The sequence below is a fragment of the Hyaloscypha bicolor genome, assembly GCF_002865645.1.
Source record: "Hyaloscypha bicolor E unplaced genomic scaffold K444scaffold_60, whole genome shotgun sequence".
NCBI classification, from domain to species: Eukaryota; Fungi; Ascomycota; class Leotiomycetes; order Helotiales; family Hyaloscyphaceae; genus Hyaloscypha; species Hyaloscypha bicolor.
Genome location: NW_020194562.1, coordinates 1,142,751 through 1,167,825, shown reverse-complemented (window position 1 = coordinate 1,167,825; position 25,075 = coordinate 1,142,751). Strand labels below are relative to the sequence as shown.

Genomic DNA, 25,075 nt, shown 5'->3' with positions numbered 1-25,075 from the left:
CTATAAATATCTTTATATATACTCTATATACTCGAAAATGTCTCAGCAATCCTCGATTAAGCTTAATATAAGTCAAAACCACCCTGATTTTATATTAAGGTCCCTCGATAAAGAACCTCTTCTCTTTAAAAAAGGTTATCTAAAAAAGACTTTAAATCCAATTCAAGAGAACCCAGAGGAGACTCGTACGTATAATATTAGGTGCCTAGTACAAGGCTATTCGTAAGTTAATAATCTTAAAGTTTAGTATTTTTATATTAACTAATATTTTAGAAAAATGTGGCTAAATCAACGAATATATAGTCAAACGAGTAATTATTTAGCTCACTTTCGAAACTCACATAAGTTTATTAATCTTAATACTCTTTCTGATAGTGGGAATAGTAGTAAGTTAATTAATATTATTTAAAGAATTATATACTAATTAGATATTAGGTAAAAATGAAGCTTCTTCTTCTCAGGTCTCTCAACCAACTATAAATAGTCTTTTTAATAGACAATCAGGCCAAAGAGAAGATAGCTTTACTATTAGTCACTTTAAGAGATTATTATTAAGCTTTATTATTAGTAATAATATCTCTTTTCGAGTAGTTACTATTCCGAGCTTTAAAGCACTTTTAAAATATTTAAATTAGTAAGTACTTATATTATTATTATTACTACTATATAAACTAATATTTTATAGTCAAGTACTACCTTTATATAAGAAAACACTAAAGGACGAGCTTAATTTGAGCTATATAGAAAAGAGTTTAAATATTAAAGAAGAATTACAAGAGAATATTAATTCTCAAGGAACCTTCTCTATTACTTTAGATACTTGGACAGCTATAAATCAAAAGGCCTTCCTTGGAATTACTATATAAGTTTATATATTCTTATAATATTAAGTAAAGCTTATACTAATATATTATTAGATATTTTATAAATAAGGATTTTAAATTAAAATCTTATTTATTAGCTATAAAAGACTTAAACGATATACACTCTGGCGTTTATATACTTTCTGTCTTATTAAATGCTTTAAAACAATATAATATTGAGTATAATATTACTAGGTAAGTAATAAAATTATATTTCTATAATATAATTACTAATATATTTTATTTAGTATTACTCGAGATAATACTAGCTCAAATAATATCTTATTAAAGGCTTTTATAAAGCATTATAATAAGGAAGGCATTAAATTTCAAGGAGATATTTCTTGTATAGCTTACGTATTAAATTTAGTAGTTTAAGATATTTTAAAAGCTCTTATTAAGAACGATTACGATACTTCTTATTCTACTGATTTATATAAGCAAGAAATAGAAGAACTTGAAGATAGAGAAGAAGAAGAAGGAGAACAAGTAACAAGTAAGTTTCTTATATATTTTATAAGAGATTTATTAATAAATTATAGATTTATCGATTTAGAGAAAGGTTAGAAAGACTATTATAGGTCTTAAATATAACCAAGAAAACCGACGATTATTAGAAGCTCAGATTAAAGCTTTTAATATAGAAAATACTCGATTCCCTCAACTTGGTAAGTAATTAATAATCTAATTATTAATTAATACTAATTATTTATAGATCAAAAAACACGGTAGTCTTCGACTTATTATATATTAAAGAACTTTTTACATATATATAAAGCTATTGAGGTTATTATTAATAGCTCTAATTCGAAGGCTTTTAAAAATAAAAGTTTAGTTTTAACTAATATTAAAATTACTTATTTAAATAATATTTTAAATATAATTTCAATATTTATTAAAGCTACTACTAAGTTACAAGCCGAGAACTACCCTACTATATATTATATTATACCCGAGGTATATAAAATATATAATAAACTAGAAAATTTCAAAAAGGAATTTAAAGTAAGTCTTTTCTTAAACTCTTCTTATATTATTAATAATAGTATACTAATATTTAATAGGATAAAGCATTTACAGATGCTATTAATAAGGGTATAGCTAAGCTTCGAAAATATTATCCTAAAATAGGCGTTTTAGATAATAAAAGCAAAGCTTTATATTTAGCTCTTATTCTCGATCCTCGAATTAAACAAGAAGGATTAACTAGTATTAGCTTATCTAGTGGTATATCTTCGGATATATATAATAGATTAAAGACCGATTATAACATATAAGTAATTCCTTTAATTAACTTTTAATAAATTAATAAATTACTAATTTTATTTAGATATAAATATAATTATAATCTATCTCAAGCTAGATCCGATTTCTCGGATATTAATATGGCTGATTCCGACGAAGACGAAGACGATATATATATTACTAATAAATATTCTAATATAGAAGACGAATTAGTAACTTATTTAGAAGAAAAGAGAGAAGATAGAAAAGTAAGTATATTTCACTTAAATTTTATTAAATAACTACCCGATATTCTCTTAATCTCTTTTTACGAATTAGTACTAATATATATATAGACTAAGCCCTTAGACTACTGGAAGTCTAATGCCGCTAGATTCCCTGTTTTAGCTCTAATAGCTAGGAAATATCTAGGAATCCCGGCTTCCTCGGCTGCTAGCGAGAGATTCTTCTCTCAAGGTGCTCTTATTATGTCTAAATTACGTAATAGACTTAATAAGAGTACTTTTGAGATTATATCTTGTCTAAAAAGCTGGGGGTTATTTAAGGACGAATTAGAAGAAGTAAAAAGAGAGGAAAAGAAGGAGGAAAAAAGAGAGGAAAAGAATGATTCTGAAGAAGGAAATCTGTTTTTTATTCAGGAAAAGTAGTATTTAAGTAGCCTTATATAAGTACTAGTTTAGATTATATAGTACTACTATATAAGTACCTTCTTTTATTTATTAATAATTAAATAAACATTAATTTACTAAGTCACGTGACTTGCACGTGACTACTCTAGAGTTACTCTAGAGTTACTCTAGAGTAGTACTCTACTCTACTCTACTCAAGTACAATATTACGCTACTCAAACTCTACTCTACTCTACTCAAGACTACTCTAGAGTAGCTTGAGTAGAGTAGAGTAGTTTTTGCCCACACTGAACATGACTTAATAAAGCTATTATATTTAATTCGAGAGCGAAAAGTATAATACTTATATAAAATAAAATAAAAATTTTATATTATTATTTTTAAGTTAAAAGAGTTCGAGAAATTTCTTATTTAAAAATTATTATATTAATTATTTTTTATTATTTCTATTTTTAATAAAAGAAGATATTAAAGAATTAATTAAAGTAATTATATTTTATCTTTTAAATAATAATAATATAGTTTATTGAGACTTTATATAAAATATTTATATTACTTTAAATAACTTCTTTAAGTGCATTTGTTAGCAGCCCATTAGGGTTATCAAGTGTCGCCAAGTTTATAGTGAGTGTTGCCGTCTGAAAATTGTTTGAATTGTGTGACGGCGCTTGCTAGGGTCATAAGGGGGGTGGCTATCACATGACTGGTTTCACCTAACCAGCCGGCGTTTCAGTGGTTTTAGCTAGTATTCCCCCCCTTTTATCCTCTCCTTCTCCCTCTCTCTCTCCTTCTTCTCTTTAGCTTAGTATTTTCAATACATGAGATTCTTGGATCTTTGAGCCTTGGCCATTGCCTCGATCCCGCCGTCACAAATTGACAAGTATTTCCAGATACTCGGTCACTATGGCCGTTGACACGCCCGACGAGTTTCCGAGTGTTAATGCAATTGGCTTCCTCGTGATGCCAGGCGGCAAAACTCTCGAGACTGTTGCTGTAGATTAATCAAAGGAATAGATGTGGTGGTGCTGGGAATTTAGGTCAAAACTTCTCTCCCGCCCGAACACCAGTCATCATTTGAATAGGTGTTGTTGGGTTGCCATCACGGTTGTGAAAATGTTCAAGAGCCAGCAGAAGATCAAAGCAGACATCACTTCAAAAGCATTAAAACGCACAAGCAATACTGAAAGTCAAGGCATTTCATTGTTCAAGGGTATCTCGGCGCATTGAAAAATAAACGCCAATTATGCTTTGCCACTTCCACCTTCATCATCCCCTCTCAGTGATTGAATGAATTTTGAAATTAACGAAAACGCATGCATCGATCAACCACGAATGTCCCACCCTCCACCAGCCCAATGACAAAGAAAGACCGAGATCCGTGCAATCCAGATCCAAGCCCTGTCCTCACTTCTGGTTCTTCCAACGCGCAACATTGCCCTCAACACTGCTTCGTCTGACGAAAACAGCACCCTCAAGCTTGCGTTCCCGCTCCCTCAGGATCTTATTGCGCTCGCGGTCCAACCACTTCAGCGGATAATCCCACTCGCGAACCGGGATGCTGCTCGTCAGAAACTCCGTGCAGTAGCTGACCTTCCAGTCCGTGAAACCCAGATCGTAGAACGGGAGCACGAGCGTCAACTGCGGGATGCTGATTGGACGGGAGTTGTGGGCGGAGAGGACGCGGAGGTTGATGACCATGTGTTTGAGGGCGGTGAAGGCCTGAAGGGCGCGCACGAGGGAGGTGATGGATGCGAAGACTAGGCCGAAGGAGAGCGGGCCGGTCAACAAGGGGGTGGGGGTGCCGCGGGGGCCGGTCGGGATTGCGGTTGGTTCGGAGGAGGTAGAGGAGGAGGAGTAGGAGGAGGGGATGGATGTGAAGTCGAGGGTTACGAAGAGGGATTTGGTGTTGGAGGCGAAGTCGGGACCGAGGGTGTTAAGGGTGTCGATGACGGTTGTGGCCTTCGCTCCTCCCTCTTCTGCAACTTGAGTGGTATCCTCCTCCTCGTTGCCTTTGTCCTTGTTGTCAACTCCCTGAGAAGATTCTCCCTCCTTGGCGTGTACCTTCTTCTTGCCTTTACCCTTCTTCTTCACAGCAACAATCTCCACCTTCTCTTCCCTATCATAGCTCTCCAACTTAACCAAAATCTCGACCTGCTTATGAGCCAACAGATCCGTCTTCTCCTTGACGCTCATCTTCTTAAACTCCTCCACAAAGTTGTACTCAGGACCGTCAAATTCGGATGTGTAGTCGTGGTACGGGCTGCCGTTCGGGAGGAAGCGCTCGACGACTTTGACTGCGTTGCGAGTCACGCCGCTGGCGGTGACGATAATGTCTTTCTTGGACTTTTCGGCGCGTTGGTAGTAGACGCGTGGTGGTCGGGTGGGGGCGAGGAGTTGGTAGTCAGGGGTGGCGGGCAATGGTGATGGTCCGGAGGTGGGTGGGGTGTAGAACGGGTTGTAGGCTGGGACCTGGTGGCTAGGACCTGCGTTGGCTGGTGAACGAAGGTCATTGAGGAGGTTTTGGACGCGCTGGAAGGCAGGTGTGACAGTGTTTAGGGAAGGCAAAATACCTTTGGCAGCCATAGTAGGTGGTTGAGGGGTGCGAGGTACGAAGGCTGGCGTGGTCGCAGACAGCTGAGATGGCTTCGGAGATGGCTTTGGCGGCGGGAAGGCCTCAATGAAGGCATCCGCAGGAACACCGTTGTTGGTAATGAGAGTGCCGGTCTTGTAAGACTTGAATTTGAGCGACGGCTTCGTTGAAGACTCGTCCTGGATGCTCAGATTCGCAACTCCACTCTCCATCAAGCCCTTCTCCAAGCTAACACTGCCGATGTCACCCATGCTGTTGTCGGTCTGAGAAGAACCAGAGTCGAGGGCTCCTCTCTTCGAAGGTGTCTTTGGGGAGACTGCAGAGTCGTAAGTGTGGTTGGATTGTTGAGAATCTGTTCTTCGGATGCTCCCTCTCTTAGGTCTTGCGTTTGGATTACCCATCCCGAGCTAGTTTATGCCAGTGTTATCTCTGGCTAATAGCGCTTGGTGCTAGCTGTGAATTTTTTCAAGATTGTCGGCCGGACGATGGGGGTCTAAAGGCATGGAAACGTCAACAATGCCCGCTTAAAAGAAACAGTGAAGCGTGTATAAAGCGGGGCTTCGGGAGTTCAATGACTTACCCTGCCAAATTAGTTTCCTGCTTCTTCTGTCTTTAATTAACCACGTGAAGAAGACTGTGTAACCTAATAGAGTATCAGAATGATAATTTGCAAAGCGGAATGGGTGAACTTACAATCGAGAGGATAGATGGACTCTATCGATCTGTGCTGCTAAATAAAACTATGCCTCTTCCACGAGATCGAGGAATTCCTTCGACTCGGCAAGATATGAGGAGGACCAATGCGGATGTAAGTGTAGGGAAGATGTATGTAAGTCCAGTTAATGACCAGAGCAACTCTGTCGATCTGTGTCTTTCGGCTGGGATTGGGTTGGAAAGAATAAGGAAGAACTAGTTGCTAAATTGCTAAATTGCTTGATGACGAGCAAAGATCGACACTTTGACTACTATTGCCTGTTATGATAGAGACGGTTGTGATTGACTCTGGGACCGGCACGATCTATCACAGTCAGACTCGAGTAAGTGAACCGGTGGAGCTCCGGTTCAAGACAGAATGTGATCTCCTCTTTGTACTCTGAGTCGTTTGAGATGCAGTAAACAAGCTCAAGATATGTCGCAAATGCGACGGGAGTGGTACTTGGATGGTGAGCGAAACAGGAGTTGAGTTGTTGTGGGATGACGAAAGGAGGATAAAGGAAAGAAAGTTGTTTACGTACTAAATAAAAGGTCTTAAAAAGACGCTAACGTTGGTAGAATGGGATGCTTAGTTTGCAAAGAACAGTAGTGAATAGAAAGATCTTTGTTTGTTGATCAAAATGTGGGTAAAGATATGACGTAGTTGTGCCAAAAGGTAAAAGTTGAGGGCAGCAGCGAAGGCGGTAAGGAATATTGATAAATTTGGCAGGAGACGAAGTTGCTTCGTCTCAAGTAGTCGCTTGGAATTTGAGTTGAGATGAGCGGTTGTCCACAGTGTTAAAGCTGAGCGAGGTGGCAAAGGCGGTGAGAAATTTAGTAAATTTGACAAGAACCCAAGAGAATATTCGCTTGATGAACTCAGGGATGCTAGCGTCAAGACAAGGTGCTTTGCAAAAAGGGCAAATATGAAGCAGATAACAAAGGTGGTAAATGAACGTAAATGAGAAATGCGGGCCGAGATCAGCTCCGTATTAGCAAAAGGTCGCTTAACAATATGCTAGGTTGTATTGTGAAGGGAAGCTGTTGTCTTTGAAGAAGTTTGTTAATGATTTGAGGGGTCGAGTTTTAACGGCGAGTAGCGATCTATTTATGAACTCAATACCAACAGGCTATGGCAACACTTCAAATTAGATGAGGATTCCAGAGTAAATTTGCAATGGACTAGACTCCATCACAGCACTATTAGATATAGCAATTGTTTCAAAAGCAAAAGTGCCGCGGTTAGCAAGGCCGTCGCTTAAAGCTGTAAAGTGAGTGGACCCAAGACAAATAGTCAACTATGCAAGTTCAAACGCGAAGCACCAAAGCACGAAGGCAAAATACCAGACAAAGTTCAGCAAGCACGATGTTACCAGCGCAAGGTTCCCCAAGGTTGGGGGATTCATGCACATTGTCAAATTAGTTCCAAACGCCACATCTTCTCTTGCTGCCTGACACATGGTCCTGGCGCCTGGCCAAGGCTCGCCAGGGCACGCTTATGCCGACATTTATAAAAGCATAAGAACCCACACTCTATGCTGTACCTGATCCTGTACCTGATCCTCCATGCGGTATTCTATCCAACCAGCCAAACGCCTTGTCCAAGTCAGGTGATTTATCCCCACAGAACGTCCTTACCCCATCGCTTTCCCGAAATAGATGGCGGGGAAAGTATTACCGAGGACCAAGCTTCAACGCCGTCGACATAAAGGCGGAACTTCAGGATGCTCTGATCGCTTCCGGTGTTCTCAATTGTAACGGCTCCAAGTTTCGAATTACCAGCAGGAATATACCTTCAGGAGATTAGTGACTGTCAATGGAAAGATGTCAGGAAACTCACTTGATCATAATATCTCCGTCGTCAACCTGTCGATATGTCGGAGTTGGGAGCCAGAACTGACTAAGTGGACTCGTTGAAAATTCGTGTACGGTCGCGCTGATAGGCCAGTCTCCTCCTTTTGGCGGAGGGAAAGCGGTGGCAGCAAATTCGTGACGGTCACCTGAGAGAACCACAACACCGACCCCTCCTCGAAGACCCACATCCCACATCGCCTCCAAGATTTTCTGACGCTCACCGAGGAATCCAGCCCAGGTATCTAGGTTATTCACTCGCCAGTTCTTCGTAAATGGGACACTTGATACGACAATCTTCCACTTGACTCCTTTCGGCTCAGGCTTCTCGAGAAAAGCGAGAAGGTCTGCAAGTTGTTCTTCGCCCAGCATGGTTTTCTCTGTGCTATTGACCGGAAGCGCTGAATTTGAGTCTCGATGGGTTCTCGTATCTAGCATGAAAAAGGTTGCCGGACCTTGTGTAAACTCAAAATAAGTTGCATCGCTCCTGAGAGTGTTGTATGTACCAGCCTGTCGAGCTTTTGGTGGATTGACTGCAGTGTGGTAGTGGTGCCATGGATCTACTGCTGCTTGATAGACTCCTGTGGTATTGCGATCCCAATCATTCGCAATATCATGGTCGTCCAATACATGAATCCAGCTCAGGTTTTGCCCGACCTTCGGCCAATCTGGTGAAGCATAAACTTGGCGGTATTTGCTGCGATAGTCCTCGGCAGAGCTGCCAAAACGTTTCGGGACGTCAACATAAATGAAGTCTCCTAGAAATAGCATGAACCGAGCTCCTCCCGGAATCGACTTAATTACATCCGCCATGTGCCTAAAGCCTGGAATGGCTAATGCGTGATCGAGAGGATTGTACGGGAATCTAGGTATGATGCAGCTGGTTGTCAAGAACGTGAAATCTCCGTGTTTCGTAACCTGGCCTGCTTTTGGTGGAACAGCGAAAAATCCAGTATGGTTGTTGGATGTTGCCCATTGATATGTTCTATCCGGGTGCTGGGGTAGAGGAAAGGTAACAGCCTTTGTATAGTCGGTGGAATTGTCAAGGGAGGTAATTGTCCCCGCAGATTGCCAAGCTGGATCTTCGTAGGTAGCCGCTGGAGAGGCCAATCGATAGGAAACAAAGATTGGCAACTGGGACAAGTCTGGTTCCCTAACCAGCAAACTTGCCTGGGTAGAGGAGACATACCCAAGTCGAGCAAACGAAAGATTCTGCGTAGGATGAAATGCATTCGGACTGTATATGAGATCCGTGACAGCCAATACCAAGGCAACATTTATCAACAATGTAAGGAGTGACAGTGCTGCCGAGTTGGGATCTGGCAGGCCAGTCAAGAGGGTACGCCAGGGTCGAGGTGCCTTCTCCTCCAATATAATTGTCTCGTCGATTTCGACTTCCTCCTCCACATGCGTGGGTACGTCTTGGTTGTCTTTGCTTCGCAGATTATGAGCAAGAGGTTGATCCTCCACTTCCTTCTCCGTAACGATAATGTCTATGTCATCCTCTAGAACGTTGTATTGGGGAAGCGTAACGAAGCTGGCGATGAAAGAGGGAATGTAGATTGCGAATAGGCCGTAGATGAGAGGAGGGAGATGCTGTATTGCTATGTTAGTCCTCATCTGGTGATGCCTGCCAGAGGGGGCACATACATGGCCAGGGATCCATCTCAGGAAGATGTACCCGAGAATCCTCAACACACTAGAGCTCAGAACAGTTGCTCTGTCTTGGAGAGTAGCCATGGCAGTGTTATGGGGGTGCTGCCACAAGAAGGCAATTCACCCAAAGGCTTGCAAGAGCAGAAGCTGGATTGGGGAAGATGGTAGCTGTTGAAACATTTGACCTCGAAGCTCAGAGCTCATGAGGATCAGATGTTAGGCGGGCACGGGCCCACGTTTCTGGGGTTGCGTCATGAGCGATCGGAAACCGGGAACGAGCCACAGTTAGGCCTCTTCAGGCATGGCGGCCCCCATCTCTGTCCCCATCCCTGTTAACAAGCCTCACTGTGAATCGCTCAAGCGTCGAGCCAATGGGAGGGCTTTGCCATGTTGGCAGTTGACGGTTGCCGGATTGGCTTGGTATGTCTCATTTTGCTTTGTTTTCCTTCGGGAGTGTATCAATCGCGGATGGGAGGTCCAGACCAGGCCAAACATTAATAAAGGAGAATACTCGTAAAGCGATAGCTAGAAGCGGAAACCTAGGTTATCGATTGGTACTGTAGTGCAAGCTAAACCCTAAACCACCAAGGCTTACAAACAAAGCGAAAGATCTAGAGCTTCACAGGATCGACGCAGATCCGGTCATCTGATTGATCTCAGAGCGAACTGTGCCAAGCGCCGCCTGCCCCGCATTTTCACAGTACAGTACAGTAACAGATCTGCCTTTGCTGACAATCTCCCCCGCGTCTGACTTGACTCCTCGGCGCCCGACGGAGTGCGAGCAGTCGCCACGTTTGATTCGCATCATCACATGGTATTTGGACTGCTTACTTCGCCATGCAAATACACGGTACCACACGAAAATGCAGCAACCCCTCGAAGCGGCAAGCCGGTTGGTAATACGGAGGAAGTATCACGACCAGATGCCCCTGCGTCATTCGATGATCACCTTTGATTCGCTGGATTTTAGCCATGCTTGCTCCTTCCTATTTGCTATATAGATGCCCGATGTTTCTCACACAGAATTCTCGATTTTCGCTCTCCAAGAGATTGCTCTTCAACACCACTCCCCAGCAGCGTTCACACACAACAACAACATCTTTCCAGGAGTGGCGAAGAGCTGCCACCGGGCGCAACGACGATATGGCTACACCAAACAAGGTCCACCTTACGGTTGACAACACCGGCATTGTCCAATTCAAACCCCAAACCGCAGAAACTGCAGCAAAGACCTCCGAGCTGCTCCAGGAGAATCATGAGGCACGGCGTCAAAAACCTCAACAACTTAGAAACAGTTAGCTAACACGTGACCAGAAACACCACATCTTCTTCAACAAAGATGGGTTTCACAATCACATTGTCCACCATCTCCTCACCCTCTACGGCCTCGGTGCTCCTGCTGAAATAATCGAGCAACGCTACAAAGAAAATGTAAACTACCAGCGTGATATCATACAGTCGGGAGCGCGACCTGACATGAGCGACCCGGAAAATTTCAAGCAATATCTTGACAACGAGAAATACTATCATGAGTATCTCATTTTCTGGCAAAATGAAATGGAAAAGAAAGGTTGGGAAAATGTCCTGAATGAGTATGTGTTTGCTGGGGACGAACGAGCAGATGGTTTGCTTGGAAGATTCTACGGAGGTGCGTGCCCTTTCCCGGTTCTCAGCAAGCACTAACAGATCCAGGATTTCTCCATCCAATCATCCACCTAGGATTTGGAATCGAGTTTCACCAGCCGGCTATCATAGCAGAAGCGCTTGCTCAAGCTTGCTGCCACCAGAACTGGACAGGCGAATTCCTGCTTGCGGCCGAGAAAGATTCCAAATCCCGTGCGTCAACAAGCAGCAAGACAATCCCAGAACTTCTGGATGAAATCAGAGCAAATAAGAAGCTCTCCACAGCGGCCGAGTGGTCCGACCCGAACAAAATTCGAGACGGAGTCATCGCCCGTGCTTCAGACGAAATGTTGAAGTACACCTCTGAATGGCACGTAACACCCGAGAACCTGGAGCAAAAGACCGCCGAGATGATAAATAGCTGTATCTACTACACAGCCGCGGCCCAGAATCCACCGAAGCAGGTAAAAATCGACTTTTACTTTATGCACTGCGTCAACTCATCCATCTTCTGGCCAACCTTCAACGCCCAACCCTGGCTCTCAACGGCTAATAAGGTGCGTCTCCTGCAATGGAAAGGCTACCTCGACCTCGCTATGTACGCCTCTCGCCGTTCTCCGCCTCTCCTTGTATCCGAAATCACAGATTATGCGCCTGCAAAGCCGAAAGAGGCGGACTGGGAGGGTGTTTTTACGAGGCTGTTCGCGTTTGAGGATGATGGGCATGCGGTGAAACTTGGACGGGCGGTGAGGAATGGGGAACTGGTTAGCAAGGCATGGGAGGGTAAGGGAGAGGAAGTTGAGAGGGGGATGAAGGTGAAGGGTGATATGTGGGGAAAGATTGGGAATATGGCGATTGATAGTGTGGAGGATTCGGGTGTGCATTGGGCGAGGAGTGTGGGGTTTGCGGAGGCTTGGGTGGAGTATGGGGATCGGTCGAAGAAGAGCCAGTTGTGAATTTCAGTATGCATTGGCAAGGCCCTTCGCTTCACTTACTACCAAGAACGTAAGATCACGAGTTGTGGTTGTCTATTTATGTTCTGGGTATCTTACGAGCGTCTTGCTGTTTCTTCGCAAGTTAACATCCTACCTTCTCTTTTAAATCAGACGAAATCAAACGTCTCCCCGGTCCCAAATATCTTCAACGATGCAGCATCAGCCCCAGATCCGTCTTTTGACACACCTCCCCGCGCCAAAGCAAGAACACCCCTCTCATCATCCACCGCCACCACAGCGCCCGAATAAAACGGCGCTCCAAACGTACACCCGCCGACCTCCAAATTAAGTAAACAAACCCCGTCGTCTCCTCCATTCAGCATCGCCCCTCTCGCATAATTCCTCAACGGGACATCGATTTTGATGGTTTTGCCTGACGTAAAGCCGCCGAAGGTGTACGTAAGATTCAGATCCCTCGGGATCGAGTCACACGTCCCATTATATCCCACCACACCGTTCTCGTCGACTAGCTGTCCGCCTGAGGAGTTGAAGAACCGCGATGGGAGGGCGGACAGGGGTGCGAAAGGCAGATAATCAGCGTGCGTCCCTGAATCTAATAAACAGGTCGTGTTCTGGTCCGGCACCAGCTCCTGCCCGTTAAACGTGATGTTTGGCTTCGCGATGTAGTACCCGACTTGCCCACTCTCCACCACATTCTGCACTCGCACCAACGGGCCGGAGAATTTCGAGGTATCGATTGCACCGAGTAAGAGGCCGCCGGAGAGGGTTGAGAGGGTGGAGGGAGGGGCGTTGAACCAGGTGACCATTGTTTTTGCTTTAATGCGCGAGGCGGAGAAGAGGTTTTGCCGGAACGAGGGGCCTTGGATTGCTGTGCTGTTTGTGGGGATGTAGGGTGAGAGGCCGATTATTCCTTTGTCGTAGCTTGGAGGTGGGGCACAGGAGCCGTTGTCGCGGAGGCGTAATATGGCGCTGTTCTCCAGGGCGAGCTGGATATTCGGGATCGAGGACGTGGAGGTGGTGTTTGATGCGGTGGGTGAGGAGAGGAAGGTGAGTGTGTCGTTGGAGTACAGGTTGCCTTGCACAATCTTGCTGTTCCCTGCATAGACGTACTCGCTACTTATGTTTTGCGTGTGGGAGGTGAGGGAGAGAGCGGGGTTGTAGGTGGTTGTGTTTGGGACGGTCAGGTTGCAGGGCCCAGGGTCGAAGAGGTAGGGTGAGCCCCAGTGGACGAGGGCGCCGCTTTGCCAGATCCAGGCATTGGCGCTGCCGGTGTCCATTACTACGGTTATGGGGTGGGAGGAGGGCGAGCTGCCAAATGTTATGTTGGTTGTTACGCGGGAGTCGGCGCCGTAGAGGAACTCGATGGGGATGTAAATATAGGACGCATCTTGCCGGTGGGAGATTGAGAAGGCGGTTGAGAGACCGAGGAGAGTGGCTAGATTGAGAGCAGAGCGCAGCATATTTGAAGTCCAAGAGCAGGAGAACTGAGAAGACAGGTTCGGTGGTTGGACAAGTGCAGTTGGCACGTTAGGAATCGAAAACTCGATGTTTATGGAGAGGGAAAGGTACCACGACCTTCGACATGACGTTGGGTTGATCACCGAGCCACTAAGCTCCACTTTAGCCAGGTACCGACCACTCGGCAGTGCGTTGGCAGAGCGATCAGCAAGCCCCTGAAAATCAGATGAGAAAACTGCAGGAATTTTCGAATCGGACCTGGCGGGACGAATCATCAAGACGTCCTCGAGCGTTGGCAGCCGGGATGCGAGCAGTTGACAGGTCATTCAGACAGTGCGAGCTCGTTCAGAACTTTCGGAAGAAATCGACTTTGATTTCGATTCAAGGCACATCGACCTCTATAGATTTTGTGCAGTGGAATCTCGAATTGATGAAGTTCGATATTTCATGTTTCAAGTTGATGGAAGAAGTTTAAAGAAACCCTGGGGGGTCGCGGATGTGGGGGTGGTCTAAATTAGGCGGCGTTTCACGTGACGCTGCCGAGATTTTATCTTTCGACGTCAAAACTTCACTCCCACACATCAAAAGGACAACCTCGAGCTTCGAAATGCACTCACAGAGAGCCACTTCAGCTTCATCTGATCACAAATGCCCCGATGATGCGCGATTGGGGCTTGACAGCTTCCGTGTTGGCTCCATCTGAACGAGGCCTTTCCTTTGCCTTTTTATTTCCATGCGCCCGCGCGACTGTTCAGATTTACGATAAATCCTTGCTTTTTTGATATTTGCTGACTTGCTCTTTACTCAAGCATGCTATCGTCTTGAAACGCTTCTTCCCTGCCATTGACAATGGATTTTGGCTGGTCCGAGTCAGGTTGCCTCCCTTCTCGATCGGACAAGTGGGGCACTAGATCAAATACTCCAAGAATGGTTCATTGGTTCCGAGTTTTGCTGACCTTTCATTCCCTCGTCATGCCTTATATTTTCATTTGCCCCTCTTTTTGAGCCTTTCTCTTTACAATTTTCGTCCCTGAACCCCTTTTCGAGGTTTTCCCAGGTTTCGCTTAAACCTTTTCCCGTCCTCAAGCAATGACGGTATCACCGCGGGGATTGGCCGGTCCCAACTCAAGGTGCCAATCAACCACCTTCGCCCCAGAAAATGGTTGGGATCGAGAGGGGTTGTAAGAGTGTGGATTGAGAATAGAGAGAGAAACTAGCTAAGTAGACTCTAAGGCCTAACAAGGCAACCACGCGTCAGTAAGACTACTTCCGATGTCGCTCCTTCCACGGCCCCTCCTTTCCTTTGTCAAACTTTAAACCATAACCTAATCAGGCCGGTGTCTTCGGGCATCTAAAGCTTGTTATCTGACACCTACTTTTTCCCTTCTCAGGTTCTCTTTTATATTTTCATGCTCATGTTGTATACCATGGCGTTGGATGCTCCAGAATATTTTGATAAGGAATCCATTCGACCAACCCTTACTTCCGAAGTTCAATTCAGAGCACAAATATTCATAAGTGGGCTCTGGCAGCCGCTCAAGTATGGCCACCCGGATACCATCTTCCTCATTTTCAGAGGCAGACACCTCGCCTTCAACCTCCAGACCCGACTACATGGGACTGGATCTTGAAAAGCAAGAGAGCGCCAAAGACGAGCCCAACCGATCTGCAATAGCTTCTACCCCGTCAAACCCCAACAGCATATCCCGTGCCCGCATAACGAGAATTCAAACACTCACCCGAAGGGCTTCTAATCGCGGACGTTTCACACATCCTTTAGCTCACGTCAAGACTACCGATGCACAGATTGTTGACTTCGATGGCGACGATGATCCCTATCGTCCGATTAATTGGCCGTTTAGGAAGAAGTTGATTACAACTTTGCTGTATGGACTGACGGCGATGGGAAGCACGTGGGCGAGCAGTGTTTATGCACCAGCAATCGGTCAGATTTCGGGTCAGTTTCATGTAGGAGAGGAGGTGGGATTGCTTGGATTGAGCTTCTTATTAATGGGTTTCGGGTTGGGACCTTTGCTGTGGGCGCCTTTGAGTGAGCTGTGAGTAGAGTTCGAGAGTGGGTGATGCGGACGTCATGCTGATAGATTGGAGGAGACCCGCAGTTTTGGTGCCATATTTCATTGCCGCTTGCTTCTCTTTCGGAACTGCGACAGCAAAAGATATTCAAACCGTTTTGATCACCAGGTTCTTCGCGGGGTTATTTGGCTCGGCTCCAGTCACGAACACTGGTGGGGTGCTTGGAGATATTTGGTCTCCTTCACAGAGAGGGACAGCCATTGTTGGATATTCATTTGCTGTTATTGGTGGCCCTACTCTTGGGTGAGTAGATCAGCTTCATCAATTCCGTTCAGGACCCTAATCTCTATGCAGACCTATCGCCGGAGGTGCCATCGTTTCAAGCTATCTAAGGTGGAGATGGACCGAATATGTATGCTTCCTCGATCCTCGGCTTTTCTTATATCTAATCGCTGCCTCAGATCACAGGAATTATGATGATGTTCTTTCTGCTTTTAGATGTACTAATACTCGACGAATCTTACCCTCCTGTTTTGCTGGTCAACAAAGCTCGTCGGTTAAGGCATGAAACAGGGAACTGGGCATTGCACGCTCGACACGAGGAGTGGGATGTCAGCTTAAAAGAAATGGCCAACAAGTTCGGAAAGACGCCCTTCCGGCTCTTTGCAACACCCATCTGTTTCTTGGTTGCACTCTACGCTTCCTTCGTCTACGGAATTCTGTACCTGTAAGCTGTCAGCGAACCTCACTTCAACTCAACTCAACCTAACACTTCTCAGAAGTTTAGCAGCAGTACCAATTCAATTCACAGAAGACCGAGGATGGGGCCCCGTCACCTCGGAACTTCCCTTCCTAGCCCTCCTACTCGGAGTAATCATGGGTGGTCTAGCAAACATCTAGTCAGTCCCTCTCTCCCCTCTCTCTACCCATGCCCCTCGTCACTAATTCTTTCACCCAGCAACAATAAATTCTACATCAAGATATTCCAGGCAAACAACAACAAAGCCGTCCCCGAAGCCCGCCTCCCACCAATGATGATCGGCTCCCTTTTTTTCTCGGGCGGGCTCTTCATCTTCGGCTGGACCTCCTCCAAATCTATCCACTGGATCGCGCCCATGATCGGGTTCGTCTGCATGGGCTTCGGCTTTTCTACTATCTTCCAGGCGGCGCTCAACTACCTCATCGACACGTTCCAGAAATTCTCGGCCTCAGCTGTCGCTGCCACTACTTTCCTGAGAAGTGTGTTTGCTGCGGCGTTCCCGATGTTTGTTAATCCGATGTTCCATAACTTAGGGATTCCTTGGGCGAGCAGTATTCTGGGATTCATAGCTGCGGCGTTGATTCCGATTCGGTATTTGTTTTATATTTATGGCCCGATGATTAGGAAGAAGGGGAAGTCTACGGCTCAGGTCATGTAATAGTTGGAGATTGAGAGATTTGGATACCCATAGATTTTGATTTGTAGAGAAATTTTCCATAGTTGCTTCCGAGTTTGGAAGAATGAGTTCTTGGTGAGGTGCAGATCACCATTCTAGACTGACCAAGACCTGCGACTTCCTAGATCAAGAGAAACTAATCCCCGCACGAGTGGGGTGTCCCCAGCTCGCACTTTCCTGCACAATACGCGTTCGCATCCCTCTTCTTGATTTCCTATCCTTTCTTTCTCGTTGTATATTATTTGTTTTGGTACAGACGTTGCGGCTTTTTTGATCACGCTTTTGAAATATTCATGTCTAAAGCCGCTTCAAACCCGAGGCTTCAAGTATGAATCTCGGACCTTTGGTAAATAATTACAGTACCACTATGAGAGCTGATCTTAAGCTTCAGCAATGTGCCCTTTTCTCCCTTCCATCTGGTTCGCAAGAGCCTCGGCAGATGCCTGATCTGCTTGCTCAAGGAGCCCAAGTGTGTTCTTCAGCTCATCTAGTCCAGCAAGCGTCGGCAAAGAGCGTGACTCGACTGCTCTCACGCTCGCTAGAGCAATATCTAATGCTGTCTGCCCCTGTTCATCCTTCGCATTAATATCTGCTCCATGTTTGAGAAAGTCTTTCACGACTTTTGCAGCCCCACGTCACATCGGACGAAGCGATGTGCAGTGGTGTACATCCGTTATCGTCTCTAGACTCTAGCCCCTAGATCTGCGCCCTGCTGGGGCAGATGAAAACCGATTCTGAAAACTCGGATTTTGGTTGCAAAAAGCAGCGCTGTCCATCCCAAATTGGTCCTGACATGAACATCGATTTCATGTTTGGTCAGGAGCAGGAAATAAGCATTGCAAGCATTGCACATAGCTATGTATAGCGGTGTGGCCCCTCGCGCCTTTCCTATCAGTCGCGGCGGTGCCTTTTTTCAGTAGAGTCTGTATAACGGAAAGTGCTCGACTGTTACTTTCGCAGGATTTTAAGGCAGCGTGCAGTGGTGTACCGGTACCTCCCTCCTTGTCTCTTGCTTCGATATTGGCCCCATTCGTAAGAAGCAATTTTACCGCCTCATTTCCACCGCATCTTGAGGTCTCATGCAACGGCGTCGGTTAAGTCGTGAAGCTCGTTATCATCAACATCGGGTATCTGCAGAGCAGCTAGCATATTGCGGACCGCCTGCCGAAATAAATCTATTTATCCTTTGCCCATCATTTCTAGGAATGACCCAAGTTTGGAATAGCGTACAGAATTTTTTTGCACAGAAGTTAGACTGAGGTCTTCTGACTTTTCTGCTCTTCTCGGAGGATTCCGTAGCGTTTTTGTGATCGAATAAGCGCCTGCTCGTGTTCTATCCACCAGGAGTCGATGGAAGATAATTCGCCTAAATCCAGCCTGGCCAGCGCTGCCTCGTAGACCATCTTATCGACTCTGTCTCTCTCCAGGCGTACCTCCAATTTCCCACGAGACGCATATCAGCGAAGCGTATTCACGAGCGTCAGTCAATTCAGCGACCATGGAGAATATGTTTGACCTGGATAGAAGTCGCCTGGTTCACCAGGCTTCAGATGGCCGCCTTCACAATGAACATCAAAATCATCCATCTCAATATCCGCCTGCATACGAAGACAATCGCTACGAGGCACCTTCAGGCATGGCACCGGTTCTACTGCCTCTTTTATCCCCACGTCGCCCGAACGCTTCGTACGCGGCACGAGTTCCATCACCTCCTCTCCCTTCGACCGCGGCACGATTTCCATCATCTCCTCTCCCTTCGACCGCGGCACGATTTCCATCACCTCCTCCGTTCGCTCCAAGACTAGCCCCCCCCGTTGCCTCGGATTTTCGGATCCCTTCACCTCCAAGGGACCCACGAATCCCATTACCTACTACCTTCGATCAGCGCGGCAAAGGCGGCAAGCTTACGAACGCAACCAGCCGCAAGAATCCGCGGGTCCATAAATATGAACATATCCCACCGCCTGATCAATGGACGCTTCCTCCCCAACCACCTCGCCCCTCCCAAATAATACCTCGGAAGGTTGATATTGGTTATTCGACTCCTCTAGACCCAGCTGACAACTCTTCGTCTGGGTGGCCTTCACATGGGCTGAAGCGCTCGGAGGGCGAGAGAACTCCGAAGAGAAGGGTGGTGACCCCGACACATCTGACTGGACAGCCATGGGGCAGCACACCTACAACCTCTGTAGACTTCTCAAATTCTTCATTTGGATCGTCTCGGTCTGGAGTGCTCGGGGACAAAGCATATCAGTATAGGCCCCTTCAGGACATGGAATTCAGGTTGGTGAGGCTTCTTCCGGAAAGGAAGACTATGATTAAGTGCGAAATACTCCACTCTTCGCTGGAGAATCCACCTCGATATGTGGCTCTTTCTTACGCCTGGGGGGATGCCGGAAACACAAGAAAAATCGAATTGGAAGGGTCTCTCATCCCCATATCTGTCAGCCTATATGGTGCCTTGGAAGCGCTTCGCCAGAAGGCTGAGTCTGCAATGGTGTGGGTAGATGCCCTTTGTATAGATCAACAGAATAGGGGTGAACGCACTCAGCAGGTCCAGCTCATGACCAACATATACTCGACGGCTGGGTCCGTAGCAATCTGGCTAGGGCCAGAGGAAGATGACAGTGCACGCGCAACAGATCTTCTCCGCGACATTGCAGATCAAGCAAAGTCTCTAGAGAGGGTCTTGAGCTTGATACTATCAAGAGCGCAAAGTGACCTTACAGCAGTAGTTGCACTATTCGAAAGGGATTATTGGAGAAGGTTGTGGGTGGTCCAAGAAATATACAACGCGAGGTCAATTGAAGTATACTGTGGATCCACCAAACTCCCGTGGAAGACGTACCAACTCGCCTCTCAAACCTTCAGTCGATGCAGACGTGACTTAGACCATGCTCTCCCAGGTTCCAAAAGAGATAGCGGAAGAATTACAACATCGCCAAACCAGTTGAGTGCATCCCAGGTCTTAGTATACCAAGGCCCCGCCAGCCTTCCAGATCTTCAATCATACATAGGACTTCAAGAAGATGCTCTACTTGCAGTTTTACGTGCTTGCCGACGGAAGATTACCTCAGATGCAAAAGACAAGCTCTTTGGGGTCCTTGGTATTCTGCCAGAGGAGATCCGCAACGATTCTCGTGCAGATTATAACCTTTTAGTCAAGGATATATACACTGAAATCGTGGACTATCTCTTGAAGACGACTGAGCACGTGGATGTCATATGTGATGCTATTCATTTCCCGATCCATATAGGTTCAGCAAATCTACCCTCTTACGTCCCCGACTGGTCACACATCCCTCAAACAATAGCTATAGGCCACGCATACCACTTTTCAGCAGGGGGCACCACAAAGGCCAAGTGCAAATTTCTCGATGAGCGTCTAAATAAGCTAGAAATGTCGGCAATCTACCTAGATACCATCAATATTCATGGCGTTGCTGTAGGCACTGTTTGCACAATCGGCGATTACCTCATGGCATTTCTACACTGGAGAGCCTTACTTCTAGGTAGTCTGGTCGACGACAACGAAACCAACGAATGGGGTTTACTGGTCCAAGAGGGCTTCTGCAGGACTATTAGTCTCGGCCAGGTACCTGCTGCTTACAATGGATCAAATCAGTGGCTGACCACCACCTACCACATATTCGCCTCCCTTATCCGCAAGCGCTTGCCTCAACTTCCACTCGATCTCGAATTACAAAAGTACGTCGATGCGAAGGTAGATGTCAAACCCGAAGAATGCAGGCAATTTCTCCAGAAGCATTTTGGAGATCGGATGATGGGACGATGCTTTTGTCGTACAGAGGAGGGCCGGATTGGGATGGGTACTGGCTTTATGTTGCCCGGCGATGTCGTCGTCGTCCCTCTGGGTTGTTCGACCCTAGTTCTTCTGCGGCTGGAAGGTACGAGGTGTGAGTACCGGTTTGTGGGTGATGTGTATATCAACGGCTACATGGATGGGAGAGCGGTTGAGGAGTGGAATGATGGGAAGAGAGAATTGAGGAAGTATGTACTTCATTGAACGAGGTGGGGGAAAGCAGTTAAAAGGAACGGATCAATCACATGTCAACAAGGCTAAATCCAGGCATTTTTCAGTGACGGAGGGCTACCAGTCACAGAATCGAGAAGAGTGAAGATGTAAATTCAAATGCATTTATGTGTATTCTGTTCAAGGGGATGGCTTCTTGCTTGTGAATTCGATGCATATGATAGCCAATTTGGCTCGCTGGAAACCATTCCAGTCTGAAGTCGATCTCTAAAAAGCAAAGAACCAATCTTCGAACTCAACAATTGCTTCCCTTCGTCCTCATCTATCACAACGTCACTTTTCTGCTTTCGACACCCTCGATCTGGTCTCCCCCACCCCCACTTGGGCGATTCGTCACTTTTCTGCTCCTCGACATTTGCGACCTCACCCGTCTCCTCCATTTGGGCAATTCTTCAAGTATTGGCTGCAAGGAACGTTCCCAGCAGAGCTACCAAACCTGAAGTATTTACTCTATACGCTATTGACTATCGAACGGAGCAAGCAGCTCTCCATGAGTGAGGTTTTCGGTATTGCAAAAGTGGATGTAGCTATGACGGGTTAAGACCCGTAGTAGGACTGGGTGTCTTAGAGCCCAAGGTGCCTGCGTTGCCCTGCTAATAGCTCCGTATAGAGAACATATTACCGTGCTAAGCTTAAGCCTAGCTTTCTCTCCTTAGATTATTCTTCTTATATTTAGGGAAACTATTTAATTGAGGATATTATTGCCGACCCGTGACATTAGAATAATCTCAGCCTTTTGCTTATTTACACGAGCTATTTGTTTAGTTTGTCGTGCGAGATAGCTGGGCAGATGACTTAGAAACTCGAAGATCAACGTCGGGATTTGTGTTCGATATTGGAAGCGGTGCAATTAGTTGGTCCTCGAAGCGTTAACCTACGGTGGCGCTCTCGACCTGCGAAGTAGAGTACATGGCACAGACAGTTGCAGCAAAAGAAGCCATTTGGTTACGACAACTCCTTCAAGAACTATGCCCGACTGACGAATCCCCTTACGCAACGATCATTTACGCCGACAACCAAGGTGCTATTGCTCTTGCAAAAGCCCCCAAGTTTCACGCTCGAACCAAACATATTGCTCTCCGACATCACTTCATTCGAGAGAAGATTGCGGACGGAGATATTGAACTGGAATACATACAAACAAGTCGACAAATGGCTGATGGTTTCACGAAGGCGTTGCCAAAAGATGCATTCTATGCGTTCAGAGATGCTTCGAGCCCAGAGAGATATTAATGTCTTTTGTGGCCTTTATATTGTTACCCATATCCAGCTCAAGGGGGCCTGTTGAAGTGGGGTTCCGTTAGTGTGTTTTGCTTTTTATCGGGTAGGACTTCTGACACTGTTCTATATAATGGTCGCCTCCCCACCCTCTTAGAAGGGTATGCTCAATCAAGATCATTATCAAATCATACCTATGTTAACATCTGGCAGGAAACATATTGTCAATCTTGCTAAGAAGGAATGCGATTGTGGGTCCTTTTACGAATACCAGTCTCCTTGTGCTCATGCAATTGCTGCTGCAAAGTATCAGGCTGAAGACTCGCTCAGCTTCTTTTATAATGCATATTCAACGAGAGCATATAGAAAAACATATGGCCACCCTCTCTCTCCTATCTTAATCGAAGATCTAGCAGTAGACGGTAATATCAAACCTGCTATCCTCCGGAAGCAAGCTGGCCGTCCTCGTACAAAGCGAATCCGTAAAGGCACATGGCAAAGAACACAGACCCGGTGTGGTAACTGCCTTGATTGGGGACATAATAAGAGGTCATGCAGAAGTCAGCCCGTCTCAAACGGAAGGAGAGAACGTGCAAGGGACTGGCTTGCTGAAGGAGCAATAGAGAATTAGAAGTCAATTCTGATAGATAAGATCAAGAAACTGAGATTGAGGATGAGGACGAGGATGAGGATGAGGAAATTGAGCAAGAGGAAGAAGATCAGGCAGTTAAGGAAGAGGATAGTGAACTTTCAGATGTTGGAAGTGATCAATTTAAGGATTGCGATATGATATATAGTGTTATATGACCGGAATCTCGACGCCTCCCACCCATCAAGTTCTCGTAATCTCGCGCCGCCTTTGCTCAGGCTGGCTCAGGCCCGGCTCACCTTCGGCTCATGTCTGCTCAGGTCTGCTCACCCATCTCACCAGACATCGTCAACTTTTGGCGAGGGACCCGAAAAGGCCCCCTTTCCCAGCCAAGGGATCCCAAATCTGTTCCCACTGCACTTTCACCACCTGTATTAGCCAGAACTCATTCTCAGACAGTTACTCCCGTCTGCCCGTCTTCATGCAAAACGGCACATGCCTGACGTCATTCTCTGCGGTTTGCCTAGGGCTTCATACTCTATAAATGGCTATCTCCCTCTTGCCTTAACATATTTTATCTCCTATCTTCTCTCCTTCTCACACATCTCCTCACACATCTCCTCACACATCCTCTCGTCCATCCTCTCACTTCTTCTCACCCTCTTCTCATCCTCTTCTCACCTCTCTTTCCAATTACTCCCATTCCTCAAGCCAGACCTTCTTTTCTCGTTTCCACTCCAGATCTACACATCCACGCCTATACCATGAGCACCGAGCGGGCAAAAGGGAATAAGAGAGAACTGAATCCAGACGAGCGGATAGAGGCAGCCCTGAGGGATGGGCTCTCCAAGGACAGGTCCGGGATCAATAGTAATCCGGTTTACAGAAAACTTAATGAAAAAACCAGTTAATCATAATATAATATAATATGAGATTTTTAGGAAGCATATATTACTAATATTATAAAGTCAAGAATAGCAAGTACTAATATATCTTAGGTATAAAAGGAAATATCCAGGATCGGACTTATATAATATAGAAGATATAAAGTATATTACTAAAGCTATAGTATACTTAATCCCCGGTAAACTAGATAAAGAGACGAGAAAAGCAACTATTAAAATAGTATGAAATAAGATATAAAAACTTATATTAATATAGTAATATAAGAAAAACTTTACTATTTCTCTAGAAGTCTATAACTCGGTAGCTCCTATAAGTATATCTATAGGCTAGCCTATTCTAAAGTATTAATATATAATATATTTACTAATAAGAAAAATAGTATATTAAAGATATATTTAGATATATAATTCTACTATTAATAAAGAAAAAGGCACCTATATTCTTAATAATAAAGAACTATATTAATATAAAAGAGCTCTTATAATAGTATAACTATTATAACTATATCTATAAAGGATACTATATAGATTTAAATACCTTATTAAAGATATATTACTATATTTTTATAAGATTATAGGAAATATATAAGGTAATATATAAAGTAAAATACTAAATCTAAAGTAGAAATAAAACCCTGATTTTCATACTAACTATTACTAATAGAACCTTATTTATATAGTTATATAGAAAGATAGAAAGCTAGAGATTAAAATAAATTTCAAAAGAGAATTTTCTAAAGAAATATAAGATATTTCGAAAAAATAAGTTTAAAGTAATTTATTCTAAAGCTTAAGTAGTTACTAATAGCTTATATATAGACTAAAATATCTATTATATAAGAAATTAAAACCCGCACTTACTCTTTCTACTAATAGCCTCTTATTTTTACTTATTATTATTATTTCGGCCAGTATATTTAGGAACTATAATACTATTAAGGATATTCTTATTACTAGACTACTATTAGGTAAAAAGTACCGGATTATAGATTAAATAAACGGGATATTAAATAATTTAGTCTTTCCGGAAATATCTATAAATAGACTAACTAAAAAAACCAAAAACGAGACTATATAGAGCTACTAATATTTAAACTAGGTAAAAAGAGCCGATTTTATAAGAGAAATAGGGCTTTATATTATTCGTTATAAAGCGTTTATTAAGATAAATAATAAGAAATACTTACTTTAAATAAGTTTATAATATAATAAGCTAATTAGTAATAGATAGTAGCTATTTACTAGGGCAGGTTATAAAGTTTACTATATATAGGA

The 25,075-nt window shown here is 44.7% G+C and overlaps 7 protein-coding genes across 7 annotated transcripts; 4 read left to right on the top strand and 3 right to left on the bottom strand.

Annotated features, from left to right (window-relative positions):
- Positions 1-2,449: 2,449 nt before the first annotated feature.
- K444DRAFT_513594 (uncharacterized protein) lies at positions 2,450-2,641 on the top strand (the record flags this gene model as incomplete). The annotated part of the gene is made up of 1 exon (XM_024873517.1): positions 2,450-2,641. A coding segment is annotated over one exon (192 nt), but the record flags the coding sequence as incomplete, so codon positions are not given.
- A 1,284-nt stretch (positions 2,642-3,925) lies between these two features.
- Positions 3,926-5,728, bottom strand: K444DRAFT_663307 (uncharacterized protein; the record flags this gene model as incomplete). Its single annotated transcript, XM_024886815.1, has 1 exon — positions 3,926-5,728. The coding sequence occupies one exon, from the start codon at positions 5,726-5,728 to the stop codon at positions 4,142-4,144; it is 1,587 nt and encodes a 528-aa protein (XP_024737464.1). The 3' UTR covers positions 3,926-4,141.
- A 1,907-nt stretch (positions 5,729-7,635) lies between these two features.
- K444DRAFT_528419 (uncharacterized protein) lies at positions 7,636-9,611 on the bottom strand (the record flags this gene model as incomplete). The annotated part of the gene is made up of 3 exons (XM_024874722.1): positions 7,636-7,813; positions 7,861-9,467; positions 9,522-9,611. The coding sequence occupies 3 exons, from the start codon at positions 9,609-9,611 to the stop codon at positions 7,636-7,638; spliced, it is 1,875 nt and encodes a 624-aa protein (XP_024737463.1).
- A 1,059-nt stretch (positions 9,612-10,670) lies between these two features.
- K444DRAFT_643073 (uncharacterized protein) lies at positions 10,671-12,106 on the top strand (the record flags this gene model as incomplete). The annotated part of the gene is made up of 3 exons (XM_024884818.1): positions 10,671-10,787; positions 10,842-11,175; positions 11,220-12,106. The coding sequence occupies 3 exons, from the start codon at positions 10,671-10,673 to the stop codon at positions 12,104-12,106; spliced, it is 1,338 nt and encodes a 445-aa protein (XP_024737462.1).
- Positions 12,107-12,252: 146 nt separating this feature from the next.
- Positions 12,253-13,566, bottom strand: K444DRAFT_528322 (acid protease; the record flags this gene model as incomplete). The annotated part of the gene is made up of 1 exon (XM_024874714.1): positions 12,253-13,566. One exon carries the CDS (start codon positions 13,564-13,566, stop codon positions 12,253-12,255), a length of 1,314 nt encoding a protein of 437 aa, XP_024737461.1.
- Positions 13,567-15,128: 1,562 nt separating this feature from the next.
- Positions 15,129-17,180, top strand: K444DRAFT_652685 (MFS multidrug transporter-like protein). The gene is made up of 6 exons (XM_024885822.1): positions 15,129-15,621; positions 15,674-15,901; positions 15,953-16,010; positions 16,060-16,325; positions 16,378-16,497; positions 16,557-17,180. Exons 1-6 carry the CDS (start codon positions 15,179-15,181, stop codon positions 17,014-17,016), a joined length of 1,575 nt encoding a protein of 524 aa, XP_024737460.1. The 5' UTR covers positions 15,129-15,178; the 3' UTR covers positions 17,017-17,180.
- Positions 17,181-18,460: 1,280 nt separating this feature from the next.
- Positions 18,461-21,209, top strand: K444DRAFT_612689 (uncharacterized protein). The gene has a single exon (XM_024880187.1). It carries the CDS (start codon positions 18,533-18,535, stop codon positions 21,059-21,061), a length of 2,529 nt encoding a protein of 842 aa, XP_024737459.1. The 5' UTR covers positions 18,461-18,532; the 3' UTR covers positions 21,062-21,209.
- Positions 21,210-25,075: the final 3,866 nt, after the last annotated feature.